Source organism: Euwallacea similis, chromosome 18 (assembly GCF_039881205.1).
Source record: "Euwallacea similis isolate ESF13 chromosome 18, ESF131.1, whole genome shotgun sequence".
In the NCBI taxonomy this organism is placed as follows: domain Eukaryota; kingdom Metazoa; phylum Arthropoda; class Insecta; order Coleoptera; family Curculionidae; genus Euwallacea; species Euwallacea similis.
In genome coordinates, this window is record NC_089626.1 from 1,898,139 (window position 1) to 1,922,813 (window position 24,675).

Here is a 24,675-nt window from a genome sequence, read left to right on the forward strand (position 1 = left end):
AATGGAACTTTTTGTTATGTCTATCTAGCTTGTGACATTTGCCATCAGACTTGTGACACACGTCCCTGTCAACCGTCACTCAAATCTCCAAAAAACATTTTGCAAATGTGCCCTTTAGCATAAGTTAGTCGTTTTCGAACAATTTCTAGAACAGTCGTTTCATCGAAATTTCCTGGATTTCCCTATACGGAAGGGTGCAAACACTTAGTTCGATCGCTAAACAAAGAATCAACACGGAGCCTCAGTCGGAAAAGACCCCAAGAATGGATGTGGATCAGCCTTTCGCGTCTACCTCAGGTTTGTTTTTGTTGTTATTAACGGCTTTCACTTCTTCAATGTTTTGGAGGATTACAAAGACTTCTAAAAATTGTAGTCATGACCACATCTATAGTGCTGCAGACTCTGCCCAAGGTAGATGAGAATGTGAGCTTAGACCATAAAGCCCCCAAGGAGCGGATTATTGAGCTGCTTGACATGCTTGAGAGCCATGTTGAGAAGCTACGTAAGGAGGCAGCTCAATTGGAGGAGGATCGAGACCAGCTTCTGACCACTTTGGACTCAGTCAGACACCTGGATTACATGAACCAACTAAATGAGAGTAAGACAAATTTCCTTGTGACAATCTTTAAATACAACAATTCATATTCAAGATGATGCAGATGATGTTATTCGGTATGCAGACCGAATCATGAGCCGATGTCAAACAGTGGAGGTAAGAGTAATGACGCAGAGGGATCAAATGCAGGAAGATGCCCTGTCTCAAGTAAACCATCTTATTGATGGTCTTGTAATGGACATTCGAAATGACCATGAAGTAGCGAAACAGAGGTATTTTTTATTGTTTTAAAGGGCGGTTACTTGCAGAAATAGTTTTAATTATTTTCAGATGCATTTCCTATGTAAATGCTTGTTCATCAATAATGGTGGATGGGGCCATGGACAAGGTATTCGAGTCGGCTCTACTAGGCTGCGCACTGGATGACCAGAAACGCGTAAAAAAGCGCCTTCAAGGTTTGCTAAACTATTTTGAGCGCCTTCGAGTGCAGATGTTTGATTAGACAGTTGTTTAAGCCCATCACTGTTATTATTCCCGTTGTGGTTTATATTTTTTCGGTGTTTTAGGAGGAGGGAAACATTGTAAATTTTATTTCCAAAAGTGCCATTAGAGCGTTGGCGCGATAAGATCAATGTATATTACCTGTTAATACAGTAGTTTTCATTGGGGATAATTTACTGGGAGCGCACCGACGTGTCTCTAGAGTACGGTACCGTTTCTTCTGTAATTGTATAAAAGTTATGTACATGGTGGGCAAAATTCACTAATGCCGCCGAAATCCAACTTTTACTTTTAGCTCGACAACCAAAGACTATCAACAATTTTGAATTATTCCATTAGATATACCTTGAAAAACGATATGGAAAATATTTTTGTCGTTTTGCCCTATCTTGTAAAGTTACCAAAATTTCCTATATGAACTTCGAAATTTGCTCACCCTGTATAGCGTATATTAATAAGTCACCAATTCCACTTAGTTACTATTAATACGTAAGTTAGATGCTTTAAAAAACACAATAAAATCCAGTTAATATTTAATTCCTCAGTCTCTTTATTTTTACTAGTCAGAATATGGGATAAATGGAGAAGAAAATTACCCATTTTTCGATAGAGCGACTGAAAAAACGTTTTCAACAAGACCGCGAATGTGCCTATTGAGGCAAATAATAATTTTAAGCCCTTTGTTTCGACTAATTTTATACATTTATCAATTAAGGTCATAACGATGAGACAAAGAGTGCGTACAACAAAAAGAACATTCATATTCATTTATAAAAATAAAATTATTGTAAGTTACTTTCAGTCTCTTTATTATTCTGGGAATTACGAATAAAAATATACAGGTATCATAAGCCTTGTGTTCTCTCTCACTTAAACTAGAAAGATCAGTCAATTGGAGCGTTTAACACTCCCCAGCACTTCATCATCCAGATTCTCGAGGCGGGGCAAATGCTAAAACGAAGAGGGTATAGCTGGAAAGAGGTTGCCGCGCGACTCTCCTTCAATAGCCCGATTTCAGCTTGTTGACTTCAGCAATAAGGTCTTTGAATTCGGGCCGTGCATGCGGATCCAACTCCCAGCATGGTTTCATCACGCCGAAGTAAATAGCTTGCGGACAATGTTCGGGACACGGGTATCTAGAAATTGAATAAAAGCGCTTTAGCATTGTCAAAGAGAAATTGAAATGAAAAATTTGTCTAATTTGTGACCAAATGGTAAAGGGATGGACCGATGAAAGTGTTATGAACGATTAAAGTAATGAAATGGACTGTGTATGCCTACCTGGCGCCACGGTAGATGGCGTCCAACATCGTTTCTTGATACGAGGCCTGCTCTTGACCCTCGGGCGCGCTATCAACGTTGCCGAGTTCGGGCGGCGTTTCACCGTACGCGAACATTTCGTAAAGGGTGACGCCGTAAGACCATACGTCCGACCTAACCGAGAACTTGCCCTTGCCGATGCTCTCTGGTGCATACCACTTGATCGGCAACCCGCGGTACGTGTTACGTACCATGTAGTAGTCCTCGTTTCCAATGAAATGCGCAAGCCCGAAGTCACTGATTTTTACGTGACTACGCTCGACAACCAAGATGTTGCGGGCGGCCAGGTCGCGATGAACGATGTTCTTTGTCCCGAGATAATTCATTCCCTAGAGGACAATTATATGTACTTCATGACAAAATGGCGGATGGGCGTAGAGACGAAAAATGTGTGCCCAATATAGATACCTATTCTCTCCGATTCGCATAAGTTTCGCCAACGTAAACAGTAATGAAAATTAATAAATTTGTGTCAGTTTATCACCATATAGGTGAATTTACGGTATGTCAAAATAAAGATCAAACGGTGAAGGTGCGGGCAAAATTGCCACCGCAGACCGTGATGACATGGCGAAACTCTGCGTTTTATTCAATTCAGGTTCTAAATCTAACCTCGGCGATATCCGACGCATACTTCAGCAGCAGCGAGATCGGCAATTCATCCTTTTTATGTTTCAAATGACCTTGTAAACACCCATCCGGCACGAATTCCATGACTAGCTGCAAATCGGGGTCGCGGATCACTCCCAGAATCTGCACAATGTTGGGATGTTTCAGTCCCTAAATCATGACAATTTTTACCAAAAGTAAGACGACCTAAACCAGCAAATAATATACAGTTAGACCCTCCCATCCCCAAATTTCCATGACAGTAACAACAAATGTTCACCGTCTCTGTCCTCACTGTATATATAGGGTGTATCTTAAGTTCCATGCTTTGCTTTTTGATTTCTGGTCTCACAAGTCCTTCCAACAAGATGAACTAATCTACAGGCTGCAGGATGATGTCTTAACGGAAAACGCCCGGCGTACAACAGCATATTAATCAATTCGTTGTTAAAATAATTATGGGTCATTTTCAATTTAATAGTATTCATATTTATCAAAACAAAACCTGGAACCAAGCTACACGACTGATTTTTAAATCTGCACAAACATAAACAGTATAAAAACATACAAACATATACAAAACATAAAAAACGTAAACATTACATGTTGTTTGCGTTTCTTCAATAACCGATCATTTTTTGTGGGATTTTTATTTCCTTTTACGTCGAATTTGCTATTTTATTCAGGGAAGGACTTAGATTTTATACAGAACTTTATTAGGACTCATATGTGCATAATTCGGTTGTTTTTGAGATTTCGGAAAAATGTTACAAAAAGATTTTGTTTAGTTTTTTGAAATCTATGTCGTATTAAAAGAAAATCCCCTACTTAAGATACATCCTGTATATTAGTACATTGAACCAAACCTTCATAATGGTAATCTCTCGCTCAAAATCCACTACGTTGCTCAATGTAGATCCCTTCAGTTTCTTCACGGCGACCATGATAGGTTCACTGGAAGTGTCGCTACAGTTTTCCATAGTCCCCTTAAACACTTGTCCGTAGTTGCCTTGTCCGATGCACCCTTTGAGAACCACATCGTGGCTGTCGTCCAACTCAAAGATACTCTGCACAGAGGTGAGGCTGTCTTGCGACGTTGTCATAGTTGAAAATGTTAAGTTCGATAGGAAAGAGAATAGTCGCGATGACCCATCGCTCTCATCCAGGTTGAGCAACCTCTGCTGCGATGAAGCTCCAGACAAGCTGCTGAGGCATCTGACAGTCGAGGAATCGTCTAGCTCGCTAGGCGAGACCAATTCGGAGGTCTCTGTAGAATCTATACGGAAAAATGAATATCAATCCTAAATAAACTTGAAAAACAATGAATGATAATAGTCTCTCTCACTTACCGTCAACATACGAATTCAGATTGCGATTGATTCCGCTTCTGCCGACAACATCGTAGGCGTGGTTCTTTCTCGAATTGTATACTTGGTAGAGCAAATGGTTAACTTCGCGACTGACCTCTTGCGACTGCTTGCGCGTTTTAGGGTTGGCGTGCCAACACTCCGTCATCAGGGTATATATCTCCTCAGGACATCCCGCGGGACGGGGCAGACGATCGCCGTTCAAATATCGCTAAAAATTTAACAAAATCATGATCATGTAGGACTCATATTGGGATTCTCCATAAATGAACGATATTGGATAAATCATGCCCTTGACACTCCTTATAATGGCCGTTGCAATCAACACACATCACCTAACCCCAGCCTCTAAATTTCCTGCCACTTACAGCTTTTTATTGGTTAGAATACTACCACATTTCCACTTACACTCATCATGTGATTGCCTACGGGTAATTCCTTCCCGTAAGTGAACATTTCGTAAATCGTGGTGGCCATGGCCCAAACATCTGCCGCAGCGGTCCTTTTCTCCGATGTATAGCACTCCACTGCAATCCAGTGCACCCTAAAAACCAATGCTCTAGATTGTCTCATCTCTCCCTTGACTAAAACTCACTCTAAAGCCTCATAAGAGGTCTGCACGGCATTATCCGTGAGTTTTACGGTAAAACAGCTGTCGTCATGGGCGTGAACCATGAGTTTGCGACACCTAATTCTGCCATGAACAATATCGTTCTCTCTCTGTGTGTTAAAATCATTAAAAAATCAATGAAATAAGGAAAAAATGGTGAATTACCAAATGCCAAACTGCCGAGGCCAAGTGAGATGTAGCCTCGATCAAATCCACTGTTTTAATCTTACTTTTGTTGTCCCTTAAGTACTGATCCAAAGGGCCTAATTTGAAGTACTCCATAACCACGCTGACATCATTGGACTGCAGGGCGATACCATAGAAGCGGACAATGTAGGGGGACTTAACAAAGGCCCATTGGCCCATGAGGCTAAGATAGCTCTGTAATAATTACTAGCTGGTATTTATTGTTGGTAGGAACCAATGAGGGTAAACCTTAAGATGTTTCTCCTGGTCCTGTTTCAAGAATTTCAGGGCGATTTCGATCTTTTTGCCTCGGGTCACTTTCCACATGCCCCGGTACACGTGGGTGATTTTGCGGAGACCGTCTTTTCTTTGTCCTAATTTAAAGTTAGGGTTAGTCATGTTTAAAAGGGTATTACAGAAAGGTTACAAGAGCTAATTCTTGGCTTCAGTAAAATGGAATTAAAAGGAGAAATATGTAAGAAATTTCCTTCGCCAAATTATCAATAAAACTAAGGACTTTCAAAGTCAGTTCTAAGATTAAATAATATAGGTAATTCGCCAATTATCAAGAAAAAAACAACAACAAATGATTTATGTATCACATTTAAACCAAAAACAGCTCTTTGTAATCAAAAACTGTCTGTTTCTTGCCTTTATACACTTGTAGATCCTTGAAGTTGATGCATACAGGGTTTTTGAGAACCAATTCCGGCAACAAGGAGCTCTCGGTTAGGGCCTCTCCCACCATATTTTCGCTGCGGCACAGCAAAAGAGGAGAAATATCTATAAATTTTTCCATAAAATTATTTTCTGGTGATAATAGGGCAGTCTACTACCGTATTCCGAAGGATAGACACATTCCTTGAGGTAAATTATACCTTCAGGTTTGCTATAGGCCTCAATGAGCTGCTCAAGGCTGCTGTACGGTTGTGAGTCATTGTTGAATACGTATTGGTTCTCTTTGAGGCGTTCCAATTTGAATGTTTTCGGTGCTGAGCTGCAAAATATAATTTTAACCAAAAAATCACAATTTGGGCCTCAAGAGGACTTCTTTATCATCTCAATTTTAGTTGTGATCTCTAAAATTACCTCAGTCTATCTTTAACGCAAACATCAATATAGTAAGAACTAAAACTTGTTTCAGACTCTCGGATAATGTAGCAACCAGCTTGGTTGTTAGCTTTGGTTTCTAGCTTTGTGTAAGAGAATTCCCCCCTGAAAGAAATGCACTACATTAAATCCACAGAAACCTCACTCCCCTAAACAACATGCCCCACAGGTCCATGACATCTCATTGAGTGTAACTTCTTCATAGATGGAGTAATCAGGTTCTGACACAAAGAAAAAGTCCACTTGCAGGTCAATCTGTAGTAGCTATCGAGCAGACTGACAAATGACCACATATCCTCCAACTTGTGGAATTTTATGTAAATAGGGATGCCACTGAGGCGGGTTATTTCAATGCTGGCATCATCACGAGTGGTGATGAAACCTAACTCTTCAACAGTGCACATGTGTGTCCAATCTTGACGCTATAGCAAGTTTTTCTTAGTTTTATAGGAAAATTTTCAGAAAAATTATGTACTGACATCTCTCTTAGATTCCCAGCAATATTTCACACCTGAGTCAGGGACATTTGGTGGGGTGACTTTGATAGTAATGAAACAGGAACGGCCTTCAACATCAATAAGTGCTCGGTATGTCTCAGAGAGGTACTCAGGGGCAATAAGGTCCAGTTCCCCAAGATATTGAGATTTCAAGAAACTGGTAAAAGTTTAGTTTGTCAAAAGGAGCACCAATCATTGAGGAAATATCAAAACACTGACAAAATGATGAAGGAGCAAATGTCAATAGTAACAATATGTTGATGAAAAAATAATCCTCCAGCATATACAACTGATTACTTATTTACTTAAATATCAATAATGAATTTATTAATTTATTAATTACTCAAATGTTAGGGCCATCAAAGGATGCCTTAATTAATGGTTAAACAGCTTCAAATCAAATAAATAATACAAAAACTTACTCAACTCCAAAAGGTTTTATTTTCACTGCTTCTTCAAGTTTCTCCAAATGCGTTCGTATGGGCTTCTTAACAAAGAACCTGTGTTTCTTTAGCAAAACTTTTGGAACAAATTTTCTGTACTCTTCCTCAACTGACTCTTTTGAAACACCATTCTCCATCACCACCCTAAACATATCAGTAATGGCAAGTCCCAACAACTCAGCCCGATGCTTCTCATAGACAATATCAGGTACATTGCTTCCAATAACATCAAGCCGAACCTGATGGTAGAAGTAGTCATAGGCATTTGAGTCAAGCTTCTTCAACTTGGCCAAACTGGCAACCTTGAGCCTAACCCGGAACTCTAGAGGAATGGTTGAGTCCCGAAAGGTGGCAGTGGGATGAAGAAAGTTCTTGCTGGGTAGTCGAAGAGCAAAAATATGACGGGCAAGAGGGCCAATGTTAAGTTTAGTACAGACGGCAATGCACACCTCATCAGCTATCGTAGAGCTTGTGTAAGGGATGAAGATGGTCTTCTGGTTTTCCAGAGCAAGGTGTATGAGCAAAGCCATAGTGATTTGGGGGGTGATAAAGGGGCTTATTGGGTTGGATGACGAAGAAATGTGTATTCATAGGCAATCACTGGTGCAGATATAGGCACGTCCTAAGTGCAATAAATAGCGTTCTTTTGGTTGAAATTCATTTAAAAATCAATGCTAAAACATTCATGAAACTGGAGTAAACAGGACTGACCTACCACAATCGAAAATGCAAACAAAATGGCTACTAGTGTGAAGTAGGAGGGAATTGTTGTAATCAGCAATGAAAGAATCCAATGAGAATATTTTTGTCTTATTTTTCACAGTCATTACTAACGAGTTAGAGTGCGACGAATATAAATAATACTTTAATTTTCTATTACTATATATACATAAATTATTTGTACTGACGTCATCACGAGTAATCATACGGCACTAAGTAGTTTGGGTAAAACGTCATTTTACGAATAATTAATTTTATTAAAGTAAATAAATTTGTAATAATAATTAGAAATAAATTTATCATTAATAAAATCTGTTTATTTCACACTAAAGCTTTTCTTATGCAACAGAAATCCCCTTCCTAAAAAATATATAACATAACCTGACAAAATTTCAAGAAACCAAGATAAACAAATCTTTATGAGTTTTCCCACAATATCAGCTATGTTTATCCCCCAACAACTACTGCCCCGCATCATTAAATCTGCACTCAGAAAGCCCCAATTGCGCCCTATAACCGCTAATGTAAAACCGCTGGAAAATGTTAAGGCAGAGCTGATTCTCACCGACAGATGCGCCGAGCGGCTCAACAAAATCACCAAAGACACCCCTGGAGGTTTCTTGAGAGTAGCCGTGGAAGGGGGCGGCTGCTCTGGTTTTCAGTATATTTTTGACTTGGACACAAAGCTTAATGAGGATGATAGGTGAGGAATTGTTGAAAGTGAATGAGACAGGTGATTTTAGGTATTTACAGAGTATTTGAAAAGAATGGGGCCAAAGTGGTGATTGATCAGACTTCTCTGGAGTATGTAAAAGGGTCTACAATAGATTACCAGGAGGAATTAATTAAATCCGCCTTTAAAGTTGTTAGTAATCCTTTGGCCGAGCAGGGATGCTCTTGCGGGGCCTCTTTCACTGTTCGATTAGACTAAAATAGAATTAAGAATCCTTGTAAATACTCTTTAGATATATTCCGATTTGAAAAAATCAGTTCTGTGTATATTCATTCTTAAAATTATCAGTGAAAAGCAATTATTTATCACAAGATAAAAATATTTTCCCATAGAAATAAATCTTAAAAAGGAATGTTTACAATATCAACTCCCAACGGCGGTCAAAATCACTTTTTTGCACTCAATTTGTGCCTTAAAATTTGAATTTCATCACACTGCTGAGTGATTTTCTCATTCTGAGCAGCTAAATGTTCAGTCATTGCATCTAGCTGCCCTCGATAGCTACTGCTAGTTGTTAGTAGCTCTTCCTGACTCTTATCAAATCTATGCTGCAGCTCTGTAAGCTCTAACGTGACATTTTCAAGCCTAAAACCCTTATTAAAATCTACATAGGCAAAAAGTCATTTTAATTACCTCAGCTTTAAAGCTTGATTTTCTGCTAAAAGCGATTTGGTTTCTGCGAGAGCTAGATTCTTAGACTCAAGCATGTCACTCAATTGAGATTCATAGTACTCAGTTAATTGGCAATTTGAAGTGGGTTTGCTTTGCAGTAAATTGCACTCGAGCCTCAGCTTTTCAGCCTCAGATTTCCAATGGGAGATCTTTAAAAAAAATGTATATTATTGAATTAACAGTTTGGGTAAAATACCTGTATATTTTGATCATTTAGCGTATTCCTCCTGTGGTCATTATCACAAGTTAATTCTTTGATTTTACTGCAAAGCATTTCATTCTCTTTCATGGCTTTATCAAGTCGCACCCTCCCAATTTCATCCCTATTCCCTACTTCTCTTTCCAAGTTGCAAATCTTCCCCTCAAGCCACTCTATCCGCTCCCTGTAGCTCCCAATCTCCAGCTCTTTGTCTGATATCTATTTGCATAATCCATTAACACAATGACTTTCCAATACATGTGAGACTTACACTACTAAGCAGCTGAGCATTCTCCAAAATTTTCTTCTGAAACTCCTCATCAAGAACCCCAAAATCCATACTGCTCTCCACTGGCTTTGCCTTCCCTCTTTTGCCATGACTATTCACTTGTAGCTCCTGCTGCAGCACTGATATGCGCTTAGTCAACTACAGAAGTTATTCTAAAGTAGCTGCAAAGCACCTTAAGGGAGACAAACCTGTTCATTCCTGAAAATAAGGCTCTCCATCTCCTGATCATGCTTGCGAATAGTCTGCTCGTGGCTTTTAACTACATCCTTTAGTTCTGAGTTTCTGGCTTGTTCATCCAGGACTGCCTTTTTTAGAACTGAGGCGTGAGACCTTACCTTAGGATCAGAAAGATTCAGTCAAGACTAAAGATTTAAGGCGCGTTTTGCGTACCTTAGAGTATTCAGCTGCTAGTTTTTGGTATTTGGCATCCAAGTCGGAAGGGTTTTCCATGTTTTAAGGAATTTTCTTGATGGAGGAATAAGTGTTTTGAGGAGAAATTGCTTTAGAAATATTGCATTGTTGATTTTTTTTTTGGGAAATTATTGGAAAATTAGAAAATGCTTGGAAAGTGAGGTTAAAAAATCTATTAAGAACAGGTTTTATTATTGTTTATCTCTGTTTAATCCATAAGACTAGAGTGGAAGAGACATGGTTGACCAAGCGCTGAATGAATATTTATAGATTCAGCAATGGCGCTTTTCCTCGATGCAGGAAGCTAAGCATATATCTTCCAATAAATTTTATTAAAAAAGTCATAAAAACTCAGTGACATGTTTATCTGAACGAGAACTGTTGCAAATTTGAACATTAATTAATTATAAATAAATTTAGGTAAAAACCTCTTCAATAAGATTACAAGATACTTAAAAATTGATATATTCAGCAGCGTCTTACTTGTCAAAACCAGCAACTGCCACTGTGACAGTGACAGTGCGTTTCAACAAAATGCCGTCTTGTTAAGTGTGAAAATCCCCTAAAAAACACTCATTTTTGCCTCTATTTTGCTTTAATTACATCAGGTAAGCTCAATCACCCCCATGCACACCTCTCCTCCTCATCCAGCACCCCTTAAAACCCTACTTAAACCTCTTTCGAAAGCCCTGCGACCCCCAACACAGGCGGAATCTTTCTCCTCAATTGTGCATCAGTACCCCCTTGTTGGTATCTTCGGTTTATTTACAGTTAAGCTGCAGCATGTCCCAGGACAGCGAAGCAGAGCAGCTGCTGAAACTCTTTCAAAGTGCTTTAAACACTCTAAACAAATCGGGAGAAGATGGTCTGCTTGCTAGAGTTGAAGCAAATAGCAGCCGCAAAGAGCTTAAAAAGCTCAAGGGCTTAGTCACAGAGGTGTTTGGCAAGGCTAATTTCATTAGAGAGTCCATTTCCAAGGCCTACAAGAAAAGCAAGGCTTTGAATTCTAGCTTTGATGGGTCGCAGTCAAAAGATGAACAGTTACAAAGTGACAGCTCATCAAAAGAGTCTGACAAAACAGACTTGAGCTTTGGGGTTATAGAAGGTACCCCTGAAAAGCTGGGAAATGTCAAGATTAGCCTTTTGCGACTAAAAAGACCTGAAAGTTCAGAAGGCCTACTGGGTGCCTCAGCTTTTGCAGATCAAATTCTAGAAGATGGTGTTATTATTGAGCCTCCCAACGATTTGCAAAATGAAAATAAGGAAGAAAACAAAGAAAACATTGAAAAGGAAAAACCAAAAATCAAAGTAATCGACATTAAAAAACTAATGGACCCTGAAGTTAAAATCATGGAAATGACCCCCAATTGTACTAGTAGTAGTAAAAGTCGAAAATCGGTCACTTTTGATAACTCAATTATAGTGCTGACCAGCTCAGATGAAGATACCCCTAAGAAGACTCCGAAGCAAAACAGTTCCACCCCCTTAAAGGGAGTTTTACGCAAGTCAAAAATAACTAATCAAAGTGATTCTGATAGTGATATCACTAAGAGACAGGACAAGAACAAAGGCACATCTGAGTCAGAGGAAGATTTTGGTAGGACAAGATCAGGTAGAAAATCAAGGGAAGTTGTCTTGAGAGAGCGTTTTTCTAAACTTGTGAAAGAGCGCAGCTCCAGGCAACTACGATTCAGAAATAAACCTGCAGAAGACTCTTCCGATGAGGAAGAGTTGCAGGCCAAAAGATCCAAAAAGCGAAAGAAGAAAGAGCTGCTGGAGGAGAGAGATTTGTCTGATGGTTCCTTATCCTCAGACATAGCTCTGAAGGATTATAAGACGGCATCAGACAGACGTAAGAGGTCCTCTAAACTAAAACCTTTGAAGCAACCAGATGTGAATGATCAGAAGTTAAATGCTGAAGTATACATCTCCTTACCAAAATTTAAGTGTGACGATCTGCAAGAGATTTACAGAAAAAAGAAGGAACTTATGGAGATTAAAAATCTGGCTAAAATTTCAGTGATTCAAGTAAAAAAAGCATCTAGTTTTGAGGGTAAAGAGGGGGGTGACGGGAAGAAAATTAAGTTGACTTTAAAGTTAAATAATAAGAGACAAGAAAATAGTGTTGAGATGTCTTTAAGTGATGAGGAGGAGCCTAAAGATGAAGAAATGGCTGATTTAAGTAAGGAGAAAGGGGATGCCACAGAGGAGTCAGGTGTGATGGGAGAAGGGTTGGTTGATTTAGGTGCTGCAGATTCAACAGAAATGACTGTGTCAGATCGGCTAATCCAGGATTGTTGGGTAAGTTTTCTTTACAATTTATGTTAGAAATTGAAATATTTTGTATTTTTAAGCGTAAAAATGGTTGTTACGCCACTGATTATAGCATACTGTAATCAGAAGGTTTTAGATTTTTTTTTGCATTTAAAGGTAGAAAAAATGCTGCTTTAGTTGCCTATAAAAACCAGAGGCGTACCACCATTATCCTCACTTCCTTTCCCCAGGAGCAAATCGCAGATTCTCCCCACCCGGAAGAAAATGAGGGCACAAACCTTGAAAAAGAAAATGAAGAAGATACCCTCAACAATGAAGAGGACAAAGACACTGTAGACACAACTACAGAAAAAGAAGGCACAAGTGGAGAAGCTACTATCACTGAAAATAAGGAAAAATCCACAAGAAACCTCGAGGAAGAAAAGGACAACGAGGTTTTAAACACTGAAGGTAACTCTGATAAGGATGCTGCAGAAATATGTGACAGCAACAAAGAAGAACCCCAGCAGAAAGACACATCAGACAAGAGATCCAATGCTTCAAGTAGTGACAGTGATGACTCATTTTCTCAATTCTCGAAGAAGAAGGATAAGTCGAAGAAGGAAATGATCAAGTAAGCAGTCCCAAACTGGGCGTTTATATTGACTATATTCGATTGGTTTTAAGGGAAGCCAAGAAAAGGATGAAAAAGAAGAAGGTGTTGTCTGATTCAGAAGGAGAGGCTAATGAGGAGAAGGGGTCTAGTAGTGTTTCAGAGGAGGAGAAAAAATCAGAGGAGAAGAGGTGAGGATTTGACTTTTTGGGCTTAAATCACTCGTACCATTTTGTCCCTGTAATTTACCCTGTTGTCAATTGTCAACTGATTTTTAATAATCTTTCTGGGTCCTTCTATAGAAAGCCATCTCGAAAGAGGATAAAGCGCGTACGCGACAGCAGCAGCGACGAAGAAGACAAATCAACCAGGAAACACATAAGGCGGGTGGGTCCCCTTTAAACCTTCGCTTTTAGATTTTCCTTTAACATTATTCTCTCATTTTTCTAAAGATGATCGACCGAGACTCCCTGTCCGAGACCACCAAGAGGGCCGAGGAGGAAGAGAAAATCCGCAAGGCGCGCATTTTAGAGAAACAAAAGAAGGTATTAAACCCTCCATCTTCTTTTCTCTTAATAAACTTTCCTTAATGACTCATTTGCAGTACAATCAAATGGTGGAAATGAAGGCGGACGCCACTGTGGACAAGGTGGTATTGGATTTTGACGAAAAGACCAACGAGGCACTGTTGAGTGTTGACAAAGCACTGGTCAAGCAGCTTAAACCGCATCAAGTGCAGGGCATCAAGTTTATGTGGGATGCCTCATTTGAATCCCTGAAGAGGGCCAGGAACAACGAAGGCTCCGGCTGCATTTTGGCTCATTGCATGGGCCTGGGAAAGACGCTGCAGGTCATCACGTTGGTGCACACCCTACTGGTCAACTCGGAGAAAACCAAAGTGGAGAAGGTGTTGGTGGTGTGTCCTGTAAACACTGTACTCAACTGGAAGAGCGAGTTCAAGAAGTGGATGCCTAAATCCAACGATTTGGACGTGAGGATTTTTGGCTTCGGTTGTAATTTACTTTTAAAGAGATTTTCAGGTTTATGAGCTGGTTACGTGTAAAACAAGTTCGATGAACCAGGAGAGAAACTATATAGTGAATTCCTGGCACGAGGATGGGGGGGTTCTCATCATTGGCTACACCATGTTCCGGAACTTGAGCAATCCGGACAATAAGAGCTTGTCGAAAAAGCTGAGAATGTCATTCCAGAAGGGTCTTGTTGATCCAGGTTAGTTGAAAAATGATATATGTCGTGTTCAACTGCCACCGACATGACGGTCTAATTTTTGTCGTTTGTTGTTGCCTGACAACATGGAGAGAATGATATTCTTCTGACGGCAGTGGAAAAAAATGATAAAACTCACTAACAACGTGTTTTTAGGTCCGGATTTAGTTGTGTGCGACGAGGGTCATTTGCTCAAAAACGAGAAAACTAACTTGAGCATCGCGATGAATCGCATCAAAACCACAAGACGCATCGTGCTGACCGGTACTCCTCTTCAGAACAATCTCCGAGAGTACTGGTGCATGGTACAATTTATCAAACCTAACTTGTTGGGCACCTACAAGGAGTATCTCAATCGGTAAGTGCCTTTTTTTCACTCATGTATACACCAAAACAACCTAGAGAATTTCTAACTGACATACGTCAACTTGACAGGTTTGTCAACCCAATCACCAACGGTCAATACACGGACTCGACTCAACATGATATCATGATAATGCGCAGGCGCTCTCATGTTCTGCACAAGCTACTTGATGGTGTGGTGCAGCGGCAAGATTATGCTGTCTTAGAACCCTACTTACCACCCAAGCACGAGTATGTGCTCTTCCTTAAACTCACCGAAGTGCAGGTGCGCCTCACATATAAGCTTACAAGGTTGTCCATAGGTATTACGTTTCTTTTTAGGTGAAACTCTACAAGCACTACTTGACAAACTTCGCTCGCAGAGGAGACGGCTCTAACCGCACTTCCTTCCTGTTCACGGATTTCCAGGAGCTGCAGCGCATCTGCACCCATCCGCGTGTGCTCTTGGACAAAAGCAGGGAGCAGAAAGAAAAATCCATAAATGACGATTCTGAGTCCGAAGGATCAATGAAAGATTTTATTGATGACGGTTCGAGGAGCGATTCAGTGACGTCGTCTTCAAACAGTGACACTTCTTCAGACCAAGACTCGGACGGGTCGATCAAGTCCGGTGATGATAACAAAAAGAAGATTAGCGGCGAAAGGAGGGGAAGGACGCGGATAACGCGCGCGCAAACTGCACAGAAACGAGAGAACGGGGAGTTGTCCGAGAGCGATAAAGAGGAGGAGGAACCTAAGCAGTGGTGGGACGAATATGTCAACAGAGAGGAACTGGATAATATCAACCATAGCGCCAAGATTTTCCTGCTGTTTCAGATTCTGAAGGAGTGCGAAGAAATCGGAGACAAAGTGTATGTACTAAGAAATCTGTTGAACGCCAGAATTCTCATTTATAACATTTTTAGGCTGGTTTTCTCCCAATCCTTATACACACTGAATTGCATTGAATACTTTCTTGCACGTATTCACGAAGCGACCAGAGATGGCAACACTGAGAGAGTGGGTGGACATTCGGGCTGTTGGCTTTTGGGTCTGGACTATTTCCGTCTGGATGGGTCTTCAAGCTGTGATAACCGGGCCAGTTGGTGCGACGAATTCAACGACCCTGAAAGAACCAGAGCACGGTAAGTGTTATGGAAACAACAAGCCATAATATTGAATTTGGCAACAGTGGGGAAAACAAAATTCTTCTATGTCACGAATATCGCCATAGAGGGGTTATTCGAGAGTACTTAGGTTTAAAAACGGGTAGAAGGATTTACAGTTTTCCTGGACATATACGACAGCGCCTCCCCTTGGCTTTGTAATATCTCCTGTCTCAAGAGATGTTTCGGGGTAAAAGGTTGTTACGTTTATACTTTTCAATCCACTTCATCAACTCAATTTAACATAAACAATCATCTATTATTAGCCTGTTCCTGATATCGACCAAAGCGGGCGGTTTGGGTATCAACCTTGTAGCGGCAAATCGCGTCATCATCTTCGACGTGTCGTGGAACCCCTCTCACGATATCCAGAGCATATACCGAGTATATCGCTTCGGCCAGACCAAACCTTCCTACATTTACCGCTTCGTTACTTACGTAAGTAACTATCTAACGTTGTAAAGAGGAGGGGATTAAGGGGGTTTTTAGGGCTCCATGGAAATGAAAATCTACGAGCGACAAGTGACCAAACAGGCCATTTCCAAGAGAGTGATAGACGAGCAACAGATCGACCGACATTACAGCCAAAACGACATTCAAGAACTTTACAAGTAAGGTCGAATTTCGCTGTTTTGGAGCTGTTGGAATAGGTCGATTCTAGGACTGATTTGGAGCCTGTAGAGCGGCCCATTCCACGAGTGCCCAAGGATGTTCTACTCGGAGAAATGCTGCAAAAGTATGAAGGAACCATTTTCAAGTACCACGAGCACCAGTCCCTACTAGAAAACAAACAAGACGAAGAACTGAACGAGGACGAGCGTAAGGCCGCATGGGAGGAGTTTGAGAACGAGAAGGTCTTACGCAAGACCACTGTTTCTAACTTCGGCAGTGTCCACTTAGGAGGTGAGGCCTCCTTTCAACCACGCTTCAAGGGTAATCTAATTGACTTGATTACAGCCATTCACAACACGGCGCTCAACTGCTCCCCTCAAATGATCCAGCTGGCGCTCGGCAACATTGTGCGCAAAGACAACCCCACCTGGTCCGATGTGCAAATCAAGGGCATCTTACCCGCCCTGGTCACGCAGCTGCAGATGCAGATGTCGGAAAATGACTTTTCCATGTACAACCGTGTGCAACAGGAGGTGCGGTTGATGCAGGCTTTGCACGCGCAGCGCATGCGCCAACAATTCGTCAACCAGTACCTGATGCAGAAGCAACAACTGGCTAATCAGGGTTTGGGTAATCTCGCTGTCACACCCGAAGAGATCAGGCAATTACAGGTGGCCCATCAGGCGAGCACTTCGGATGAGGTGATCGATTTGAACGATTGACGGCTGCGGCACGAGGATTAATTCGATTAAATTCTAAGATTGAAAAAAAAAGATCTTGAGACGTCACCCAGATGCGATGTTTTAATCGTTCGACTATTACTGACATGTGTGACTGATTACGTAAATGGGTTTTAAATGCGGGGCAAAACAGCAACAGCGCGCATGCATCTCTTTTGTGTTGTGTAGTCACCGCTGTCAAATTCATTGTTCCGCATTTCTAGGCGTTGACAAATATATGATCCGGTGTAAATAGGTAGAATATTTACCAATTAATCCCTTAAAACGAACGCCGCTATTTTATATTTTTACTTATTTTAGGTTTCTGTGATGATTTGATATTGTTCTAAGTTTTTCGTCACCGATTAATGCATGTCCCTCCAAGCCAGGCCTGGAGTGGCTTGATTGTATATACATTATTATTCTCATCTTCAAGCAAACCATTAAATGTTGTTTTGATTGTGATTCCTTTTTTTATCATTATATATAATCAGAAATATGTGGTAAGGTCGCAGCGGGAACGTTTAGTGCTTTTTGATTTGACCAATCACAATCGGTGTCATCAGCAACAAACGGGGATTTTCTGCATTTTACTGCAAATTCGATTAATTATATAAACTTCAACTTTCTCCTCGATCAAAACCTACATATTTTAACGTTTTCTTCACTTTTCCCTGAAAAGTACTTTAAAATAACATTTGAGACGATTTGGCAACATGTTTCACGTCAACCGGCATCGCCGCATCGTTGTTTGCTTTCGAAAATCTCTAACCCAATTTTTCGCGCACTTAACCACAACATTTAACCTCGATCTTAGAACTGAAATAATCAAAAAGACACTCTTAAAATCCCCACAATGGTAGAGGAGCAGCGTCAGCGCATAGAGCAAGAAATGACCCGTATGATCAACGAATTGGATTTGCAATATTTACGAAAAATGCAGGTAAATGCGGTCTCCCTTTGGTCGCAGCACTACGCCCCTAACATCCTATATTGCCACTGTCATGGTGCTAGATTTACAGGCTGATATGCACACATGTGCCGCTACTTGCTGCAACAACCGCGACTCCTCTTTGGAGAAGGTGCAAAAATGTGTAGAGAATTGTTCAGGCTCATTGAATTGGGCCCAAAACTATGTGCAAAGGGAGCTGGAATTATTGCAGAATAAGCTGCAGAGGTGCGTGATGGATTGTAATGATAATGTGAGAGTGCAGATGGGGCCCAATCCTAATGAAGATGAGGTATTAGTCCTGCCTGTAACACTTTGGTGTTCTTTGAACTGGTTTTTAGGTGGAGAAATTTACAAAAATATTTGAAAATTGCGCCACTAAATGCGTAGACTCTCAGGTTAATTACATTCCAAGCCTGCTGAAGAAAATGAAAAATGATCTGGAAAGTGGACATAAATAATAATATGTAGAGAAGAATTAGTTATGGGTTAAAATAGTGGGGCGTGGTAAAGGCTTTTTATTGCCACTTTCAATATGCATGGTCCTTATTTAAGCATAGAAAGCTGTTTTGTAAATAATTCAATACAGAGATGTTTTTCCACAAAATTACCCCATTTAAAGTTTGACAAAGCAACACCCCCACACCAACACCATGGCACCAAATAATGTTAACAATGTGATTCCTACTATTTAATTTTCACCCCACTTGAACCCCCTTAAATTTTATTTGGGATTATTTGGGTTTGGAGTGAAATCAATTGATCCAAAGAATGTTTTGGGAATCTTCTGTTCTAGTGGCAACATTGCACGTATTTGGGACAATTTTCTGGTGTTCCCCCTAGGTAAGTGCAAGGCATGATGTTGCCAGTTATAAGCTTAACAAATCTTATGTCATTGTGATGTTGAAACTCCTTAGTTCATACTCAACATAAATAAAGTTAGTAGGTAGGTATTATACCAAGAAACGGAGGATTTTCCATGAAAAACCTATAGACAACCAATATGTAGGCCCCTAAATATTCCTTGTAATGCCAGTAGTTTTTTTATGAACACTAGCCAGGAAGAGCTCCCACTTCTGGTGTCCCCCTTTTCAGAGCTTTAAAGTAACAACATTATTAAGGCAGAAGAATTAAGTGACAAAATTGACAAAGAAGAGGAGACATATTCACATCACCAAGCACCAGAGGATGATACTAGAAAGTAGTCATGATACCATAAATCATATGAGTTCTAATTAAAAGCTCATTTATTCCTATTTCCAATTCATTTGTACCTTATTCAAGCATAGAAAAATGTCTTATAAATAAACAATTATACACATATTTTTCCAAGAATTACCCAACTGAAAGTCCTACAATATTACATCCTAAAAGCCCCCCCCCAGCCCACTTTTTGGGCACCAAAACCACAGCAACAAAGTGGTCTCCACGCTTCAATTTCAGCCCCATTTGAGATCCCTGGGAGTGTTGTACCACTGTTGCAATATCTGTGATAGCCTTAAAATTCTTAGAATTGACAGACCCAAACTCCACAACCTCATCGCCTGCTTTAATCCCTGCATAGTCAGCTGGGGAGCCTTTAGAAACTACTGTAATCTTGGCAAATGGTGTTTTGTTAGTTATTAAAGAAGGCCTATTTGAGCCTGGGTCAAGGGGTTGAGTGTCCATAGCTTCATCAGAGGATGTAGCAGAATAATAGCCCTGAAGTCCGTTTTCTATCTGCTTCATTAAAGCTTTGTGGTCATTTTGTAAACAAATAATGCGGTGACGGGCATGTCTCACTTGGTAGGTGTCAATGGAGTTGATAGGAAAACCTTCAGAATCCACTAAAGGCTCATGCATGCCCACGCCGTTCTGATTTGGAGTGACAATCATTTTTGAGGTGAATAATAGTGAGGGAAGTGGGGCATACCTGAGTGAGGATGCTGGTGAGTTCTTGAATTTCCCCCTCAATTTTGTCCTTTTGAGACATGAGTCGCAGGACGTGGGCTCTCACGGAGCCCTGATCGGGTAGCGCCTCTTTCATGCTGCTTACTCTTTATATTGAATCAGAGCAATGACTTTGAATTTTAGCTAAATAATTTTTCTAAGTGGAAAATTTGTGTTTGTTTACGTTATTTCTGTCAATCAGCTGATTAGTTATTTTGGGGAATCTGTCTTGGGAGTTTTCTTGCACAACGGCAATGTTGCCTGTATTGGAAGAGGTGTTCTGTCTCTATTTCACTGTACATGTGAAAGGAACAATGTTGCTATGCATAAGGCTAAAATATCCTGTGTTTTAATATTATTTAAATTCCATACTCAATGTACCAGATTATGATTGTCTCTTTATTCAATGTATTGAGTTAAGAAGAGACACATATTGATTTAACCTCATGGTCTTAAATTTTTTTCGAAAATTTCCTGACACTGACAGTTTATTGATTATTGATGAAAATTCGAGTTTCTTTCTGTAAATTTTTCACTTAAAATCGGCATGAAAACTTGCAGTTTCCACATTCCTGCTTCACGAAATCTCTATTTATGATTTACCAATATGTAGGTTCCTTAAAGTGCGTTCTAATCCCTGTAATTCTCCATGGAAACTAGTCAAGAACAGCATCCAGTTGAAGGGTCCCTCTTCGTAGGGCTTTCAAATGATGATATCATAGTCAAGGAAGAGAAATTTGGGAGCGAAGCCCTAGTGCTAGAAACGTAAGAGGTATTTTTTATATAACGATTCCTTAATAATCAAGGTTATTTCAGTAAAATCCCCTCAAATCTCAATCTTAAAAGCGCCCCTTCATTCACCCCACAGTAAGTTTTAAGCCTTTTAAGAAGTAAAGAAATTTCTAAGCATAAAACCACCTCTAGGGGTCCTCAGCTTGATTCAAAAATTCACCTTATCTGGGGTCCAAATAATAAGCGTCTCTTTCACTGCCAAGTCTGCAGCTTTCATAGTAAATATAAAGTGAGCGTTGAGCGCCATGTAAAGCTCCACAATCGAGAGGAGATGGAACACTTCAGGTGTCATATTTGCAGTTTCAAAACCCTCTACCGGCGTCATTTGCACGTGCACATTAAAGCTTTACATCAAACTAAGAGTGAAGCAAAGTTGTATAGGTATATGATTTATAATTTGCGCCTGGAAGTGTTACTATCTGAGGCCTCGTTTTAGGTGTGATCAGTGCTCTTATAGTTGTAACTACCGAGAGAATTTGACTAGACACAAGAAAACTCATTTGTCCTCAGAGGAGCGGGATTCATTTGTCTGTGAGATTTGTAAATTTGAGACATTGTATAAGAAGAGTTATCGAGTGCATATGGAGATGATTCATCAGATCGTGACCACTGCCAAAGTAGAGGAAACTGAGTTTAAGTGTTATCACTGCCCCTTTGAAACCAAGTACAGGTGGGGCTTTATTATAGGTTTCTTTTGGGGTCTAAATGGGGCTTTGCAGAGTCAATATGGTGCGACATTTGAAGACTCACATGAAAGGCAATGCAACTGTTTACAAATGCTCTGATTGTGACTTTCAGACAATCCACAAAAACAACTTTAATACTCATGTTCTGAGACATAAAGACCCCGGTAAAATTCGCATGTATCAGTGCCAGGTAACGCATTTTAAAAGTGCCTTCTATCACGTCAAATATATGCCAATTTCTCTTTAGCATTGCTCACATAAAACCTCTTATAAAGCAAGCCTGCGTAGTCATCTTAAACTTCACATGAAAAAGGAGGAAGTGGAGACGTTCAAATGTGAAATTTGCGAATTTGCAACGTTGTACGAGCGCAGCTACAAGCTGCACATGCTTTACATTCATAATGCCAATCACCAGGCAATTGAATACTTTAAATGTCAGTTTTGCAGTTTCAAGACGCGCTACAGAGAAAATTGGAGAAGACACGAAAAGCAACACGCAAAACCTGGTTTGTTTAATTCAATTTGCGTCCTCTTTCGAGTTATTATTGAAGATAAATTTTTGCAGGCAAAAAGGAGTATAAGTGCACGGAGTGCAGCTTTTCGACTTGTCAACCTGGCAGATACGAGAAGCATCTCTCGAGTCATCAAGGGGCAGAAGTTGCTGCAAAACCTGTTAAGATGAAGAGTACTAAGAGATTTCGGCGCGTAATTGATGAGGCGGTGTCAGGAGAGTATGCTACTGCGGATGCGCAGAATATTGAGGCTGTGATAGGTTTGTTACGCCTCCAAGAGCAAAAGCAGTAACTTCATTGGTAGACATATCTGACCAGTGAAGTTTATTACTTTATGGAATTTGATAGAAATATATGACAGGTGACTTCAAGGCGCAGAATTTCAGCGACGGACAATCCGAAGAGATGACTATGTTCCAGTGCTGTCATTGCGCTTATAAGACGCTGAATATGATCCGGTTGGACGAGCATTTGACGAGGCACCAATTGGCAACAGAGTGCGATGAAAGAGAGGGGGATTTAAGCGTCTTTAAAATTCATAAGGTGGGTGAGTTTTGGCAGTTTTCCTGATAGTTCTTTTTGAGATTTTGTGTAAAAAAAAACATGAATTCTTATTCACCATTGTCAAGAATCGAATTACTATTTTGTAACTTAGAAATTGTGGGATATACTCACAGTTAAGATCATGAATGACCCCGTTTTGTATGGTGATATATCATCTTTTAGTCTGAACCCCAAAAGAAGCTGTTCAACTGCGAAATCTGCCCCTTCACTACTGTGCACAGAGGCTCAATGCGCAGACACAAGGAGACCCATCTGAGGCCCCACGAAAGAAAGCAATACAAGTGCCCCACGTGCCCATTTCGTTCATTTACCAGATCGCACGTTAATGGGCATGTCTGCCCCAACAGGCCCAACACTGAGGTTCTGTAGATAAAGACATTCCAAAAGGCTCTTTGTAATTTAATGTAATGAAGCACTATATTAGTGCGGGTGAGCGTGTTAATTTATTAAATGTTTTGTATTAAAATACATTAATCTACTTAAATATATTGAGTAAATATGCAGTTCTATTTATGAGAACAATAATTACAGTAATTAGATCCTATTAAAGGCCCTCATGACAAAGAAGTTGGGATGGGCCACTGGAGTGATATCAATGCAGAGGCTTATGAGCTCCTCAATCACCTGAAATTCCTCATTAATGAAGACTGATTTACTTTGAGGCACAACATACCTTGTCTTTATTCTCCTCCAACACCTTCTCCATGTTGTTCAAGAGCACCTCAGTGTCCTTGTCGATTTTCGCAGCTACATCCTCCTTGGAGCCCATGTGGCGGGCCTCATACTCCCGGAACTGCCTCTCCCTCTCTCTTCTATAGGCCTCAATATCGGCCTGTGCCTCGTCACGTGCCTGCTTAATGCGCTTCACTTTGCCTTGAATTAAACAACTCTCTCACGACAATAAATGAGCTTTAAAAATTAATATTTTCTCGGCGACAAAAATAAACGCGCGCTTTTCAATGTTTTATTTTTAAACTCATCAATTAAGTGACACAAATTTGGAAAATTTTTACTTACGTTTGCGAGCTTCTGCGACCTTTTCTGCGGCCCTTTTTTCGGCTGCCAGCAGCTGTTGGATGCCATGAGTCTGGTGGCTGGCCATCGTCCAAACACTGACCGCTGTGCTGGTCCAGGCGGAAGTCCCAATTTATAGAAATAAATATGCCTCAATTGCTAAATTGTCGTATAAAAACTCGAAATAGCTTGGACTTGAGTATGTTGGGTTGCGTCGGCAATAACGCAGACTACCTCTGATGACGTCACTTTGCATCATTTTATATTCTCTATATGAAGATTTCACTTACGTCGAAGTTGTCAAAAAAAACAAACGAAAGTTTGAAGCGCGGTAAAGACGCTTCATTTCTTATTCCGCAATTTTTAATTTTCCGCTTAAATTCCGGGAGTTTCGGTGTGTTTAAGTGCGATAAACTTCAGAACAGATCCCGGTGGTTAAAATGCAGTACAACCAGGGCATTCAACAGTTGTTGACGGCCGAGAGAAAGGCGGTGGAAAAGGTGTCCGAGGCACGAAAACGTAAGTTTTGAATCCCGTTTTTACCATCCCCGGGGCTGCGCCTCTTTCATTCTCTTTACTAACAATCACGGTAACTCGATGAAAACCGTCTTTAAATTCCCCTAATGAAAAAATATGACAAGCAACTGCAGGGCACTATATTACACTAACGTAGCTTCGAGGCACTATATTGCCAGGAGGCGATATTATCGCAAATTTGATATCAGGCAGGATAAAGAGGTTGAGAGAAGCAAAAGAAGAAGCTCATGCCGAAATTGAGGCCTATCGCTTGCAAAGAAAACTCTGCTATGAAGAGTTTGAGAGGCAACACGTCGGAACCAATGAGAACGCTTTGGCCGAAATTGAGAGGGACACCAATTTATACGTCCAAAGCTTGGAAAAGGCGGTTATGGCCCATAAAGATCAGGTCTAATCTTCAGACAGTGATTTTGACAAAAAACAGCCGTCCCTTTCGTTGTTACAGGTCATTGAAGAGTTGATTGCTCTAGCCCTCGACATACACCCCCACGTCAACCCCAACTTCTTCATCCTGAATAGCTACAATGCCATCTAAAC

The 24,675-nt window shown here is 40.4% G+C and overlaps 10 protein-coding genes across 12 annotated transcripts; 6 read left to right on the forward strand and 4 right to left on the reverse strand.

The window, feature by feature from the left end:
• The first annotated feature begins 129 nt into the window (after positions 1–129).
• LOC136414995 (BAG family molecular chaperone regulator 2) lies at positions 130–1,594 on the forward strand. Its single transcript, XM_066399343.1, has 4 exons — positions 130–297; positions 374–598; positions 651–828; positions 887–1,594. Exons 1-4 carry the CDS (start codon positions 264–266, stop codon positions 1,056–1,058), a joined length of 609 nt encoding a protein of 202 aa, XP_066255440.1. The 5' UTR covers positions 130–263; the 3' UTR covers positions 1,059–1,594.
• Positions 1,595–1,849: 255 nt separating this feature from the next.
• On the reverse strand, positions 1,850–7,905 carry LOC136414992 (tyrosine-protein kinase hopscotch-like). Of its 2 annotated transcripts, none has more exons than XM_066399340.1 (15): positions 7,179–7,905; positions 6,739–6,913; positions 6,422–6,681; positions 6,239–6,364; positions 5,986–6,146; positions 5,801–5,932; positions 5,399–5,523; positions 5,129–5,344; positions 4,949–5,073; positions 4,762–4,897; positions 4,336–4,564; positions 3,841–4,262; positions 2,990–3,157; positions 2,339–2,706; positions 1,850–2,193 (listed from the first exon to the last, which is right to left on the reverse strand). In XM_066399340.1, the coding sequence occupies exons 1-15, from the start codon at positions 7,727–7,729 to the stop codon at positions 2,058–2,060; spliced, it is 3,330 nt and encodes a 1,109-aa protein (XP_066255437.1). In that variant the 5' UTR covers positions 7,730–7,905; the 3' UTR covers positions 1,850–2,057. The 2 variants fall into 2 exon arrangements, with proteins under 2 accessions (XP_066255437.1, XP_066255438.1); XM_066399341.1 differs by having other exon boundaries at positions 3,853–4,262; positions 7,179–7,900.
• Positions 7,906–8,242: 337 nt separating this feature from the next.
• Positions 8,243–8,876, forward strand: LOC136414753 (iron-sulfur cluster assembly 2 homolog, mitochondrial). Its single transcript, XM_066398934.1, has 2 exons — positions 8,243–8,622; positions 8,673–8,876. The coding sequence occupies exons 1-2, from the start codon at positions 8,339–8,341 to the stop codon at positions 8,848–8,850; spliced, it is 462 nt and encodes a 153-aa protein (XP_066255031.1). The 5' UTR covers positions 8,243–8,338; the 3' UTR covers positions 8,851–8,876.
• LOC136414752 (protein phosphatase 1 regulatory subunit 21) lies at positions 8,868–10,343 on the reverse strand. Its single transcript, XM_066398933.1, has 6 exons — positions 10,203–10,343; positions 10,001–10,147; positions 9,795–9,950; positions 9,521–9,742; positions 9,286–9,473; positions 8,868–9,237 (listed from the first exon to the last, which is right to left on the reverse strand). The coding sequence occupies exons 1-6, from the start codon at positions 10,260–10,262 to the stop codon at positions 9,039–9,041; spliced, it is 972 nt and encodes a 323-aa protein (XP_066255030.1). The 5' UTR covers positions 10,263–10,343; the 3' UTR covers positions 8,868–9,038.
• A 342-nt stretch (positions 10,344–10,685) lies between these two features.
• Positions 10,686–17,620, forward strand: XNP (ATRX chromatin remodeler XNP). Of its 2 annotated transcripts, XM_066399348.1 has the most exons (16): positions 10,686–10,831; positions 10,995–12,524; positions 12,728–13,110; positions 13,164–13,280; positions 13,392–13,476; positions 13,542–13,634; positions 13,694–14,080; positions 14,130–14,319; positions 14,473–14,674; positions 14,752–14,944; positions 15,001–15,530; positions 15,585–15,803; positions 16,091–16,262; positions 16,314–16,435; positions 16,486–16,727; positions 16,782–17,620. In XM_066399348.1, exons 2-16 carry the CDS (start codon positions 11,007–11,009, stop codon positions 17,156–17,158), a joined length of 4,830 nt encoding a protein of 1,609 aa, XP_066255445.1. In that variant the 5' UTR covers positions 10,686–10,831; positions 10,995–11,006; the 3' UTR covers positions 17,159–17,620. The 2 variants fall into 2 exon arrangements, with proteins under 2 accessions (XP_066255445.1, XP_066255446.1); XM_066399349.1 differs by having other exon boundaries at positions 10,718–12,524.
• Positions 17,621–17,946: 326 nt separating this feature from the next.
• Positions 17,947–18,703, forward strand: LOC136414996 (protein FAM136A-like). Its single transcript, XM_066399344.1, has 3 exons — positions 17,947–18,098; positions 18,178–18,396; positions 18,446–18,703. Exons 1-3 carry the CDS (start codon positions 18,012–18,014, stop codon positions 18,563–18,565), a joined length of 426 nt encoding a protein of 141 aa, XP_066255441.1. The 5' UTR covers positions 17,947–18,011; the 3' UTR covers positions 18,566–18,703.
• Positions 18,704–19,397: 694 nt separating this feature from the next.
• On the reverse strand, positions 19,398–20,207 carry LOC136414994 (26S proteasome non-ATPase regulatory subunit 9). The gene is made up of 2 exons (XM_066399342.1): positions 20,017–20,207; positions 19,398–19,958 (listed from the first exon to the last, which is right to left on the reverse strand). Exons 1-2 carry the CDS (start codon positions 20,128–20,130, stop codon positions 19,440–19,442), a joined length of 633 nt encoding a protein of 210 aa, XP_066255439.1. The 5' UTR covers positions 20,131–20,207; the 3' UTR covers positions 19,398–19,439.
• Positions 20,208–20,535: 328 nt separating this feature from the next.
• Positions 20,536–23,088, forward strand: LOC136414688 (oocyte zinc finger protein XlCOF28-like). The gene is made up of 9 exons (XM_066398856.1): positions 20,536–20,798; positions 20,850–20,900; positions 20,958–21,206; positions 21,262–21,495; positions 21,545–21,701; positions 21,759–22,017; positions 22,077–22,283; positions 22,385–22,566; positions 22,750–23,088. The coding sequence occupies exons 1-9, from the start codon at positions 20,683–20,685 to the stop codon at positions 22,954–22,956; spliced, it is 1,662 nt and encodes a 553-aa protein (XP_066254953.1). The 5' UTR covers positions 20,536–20,682; the 3' UTR covers positions 22,957–23,088.
• On the reverse strand, positions 23,039–23,813 carry LOC136414689 (V-type proton ATPase subunit G-like). Its single transcript, XM_066398857.1, has 3 exons — positions 23,605–23,813; positions 23,261–23,460; positions 23,039–23,211 (listed from the first exon to the last, which is right to left on the reverse strand). Exons 1-3 carry the CDS (start codon positions 23,687–23,689, stop codon positions 23,122–23,124), a joined length of 375 nt encoding a protein of 124 aa, XP_066254954.1. The 5' UTR covers positions 23,690–23,813; the 3' UTR covers positions 23,039–23,121.
• Positions 23,814–24,041: 228 nt separating this feature from the next.
• LOC136414837 (V-type proton ATPase subunit G-like) lies at positions 24,042–24,673 on the forward strand. Its single transcript, XM_066399054.1, has 3 exons — positions 24,042–24,120; positions 24,327–24,526; positions 24,584–24,673. Exons 1-3 carry the CDS (start codon positions 24,042–24,044, stop codon positions 24,671–24,673), a joined length of 369 nt encoding a protein of 122 aa, XP_066255151.1.
• The last annotated feature ends 2 nt before the right edge of the window (positions 24,674–24,675 follow it).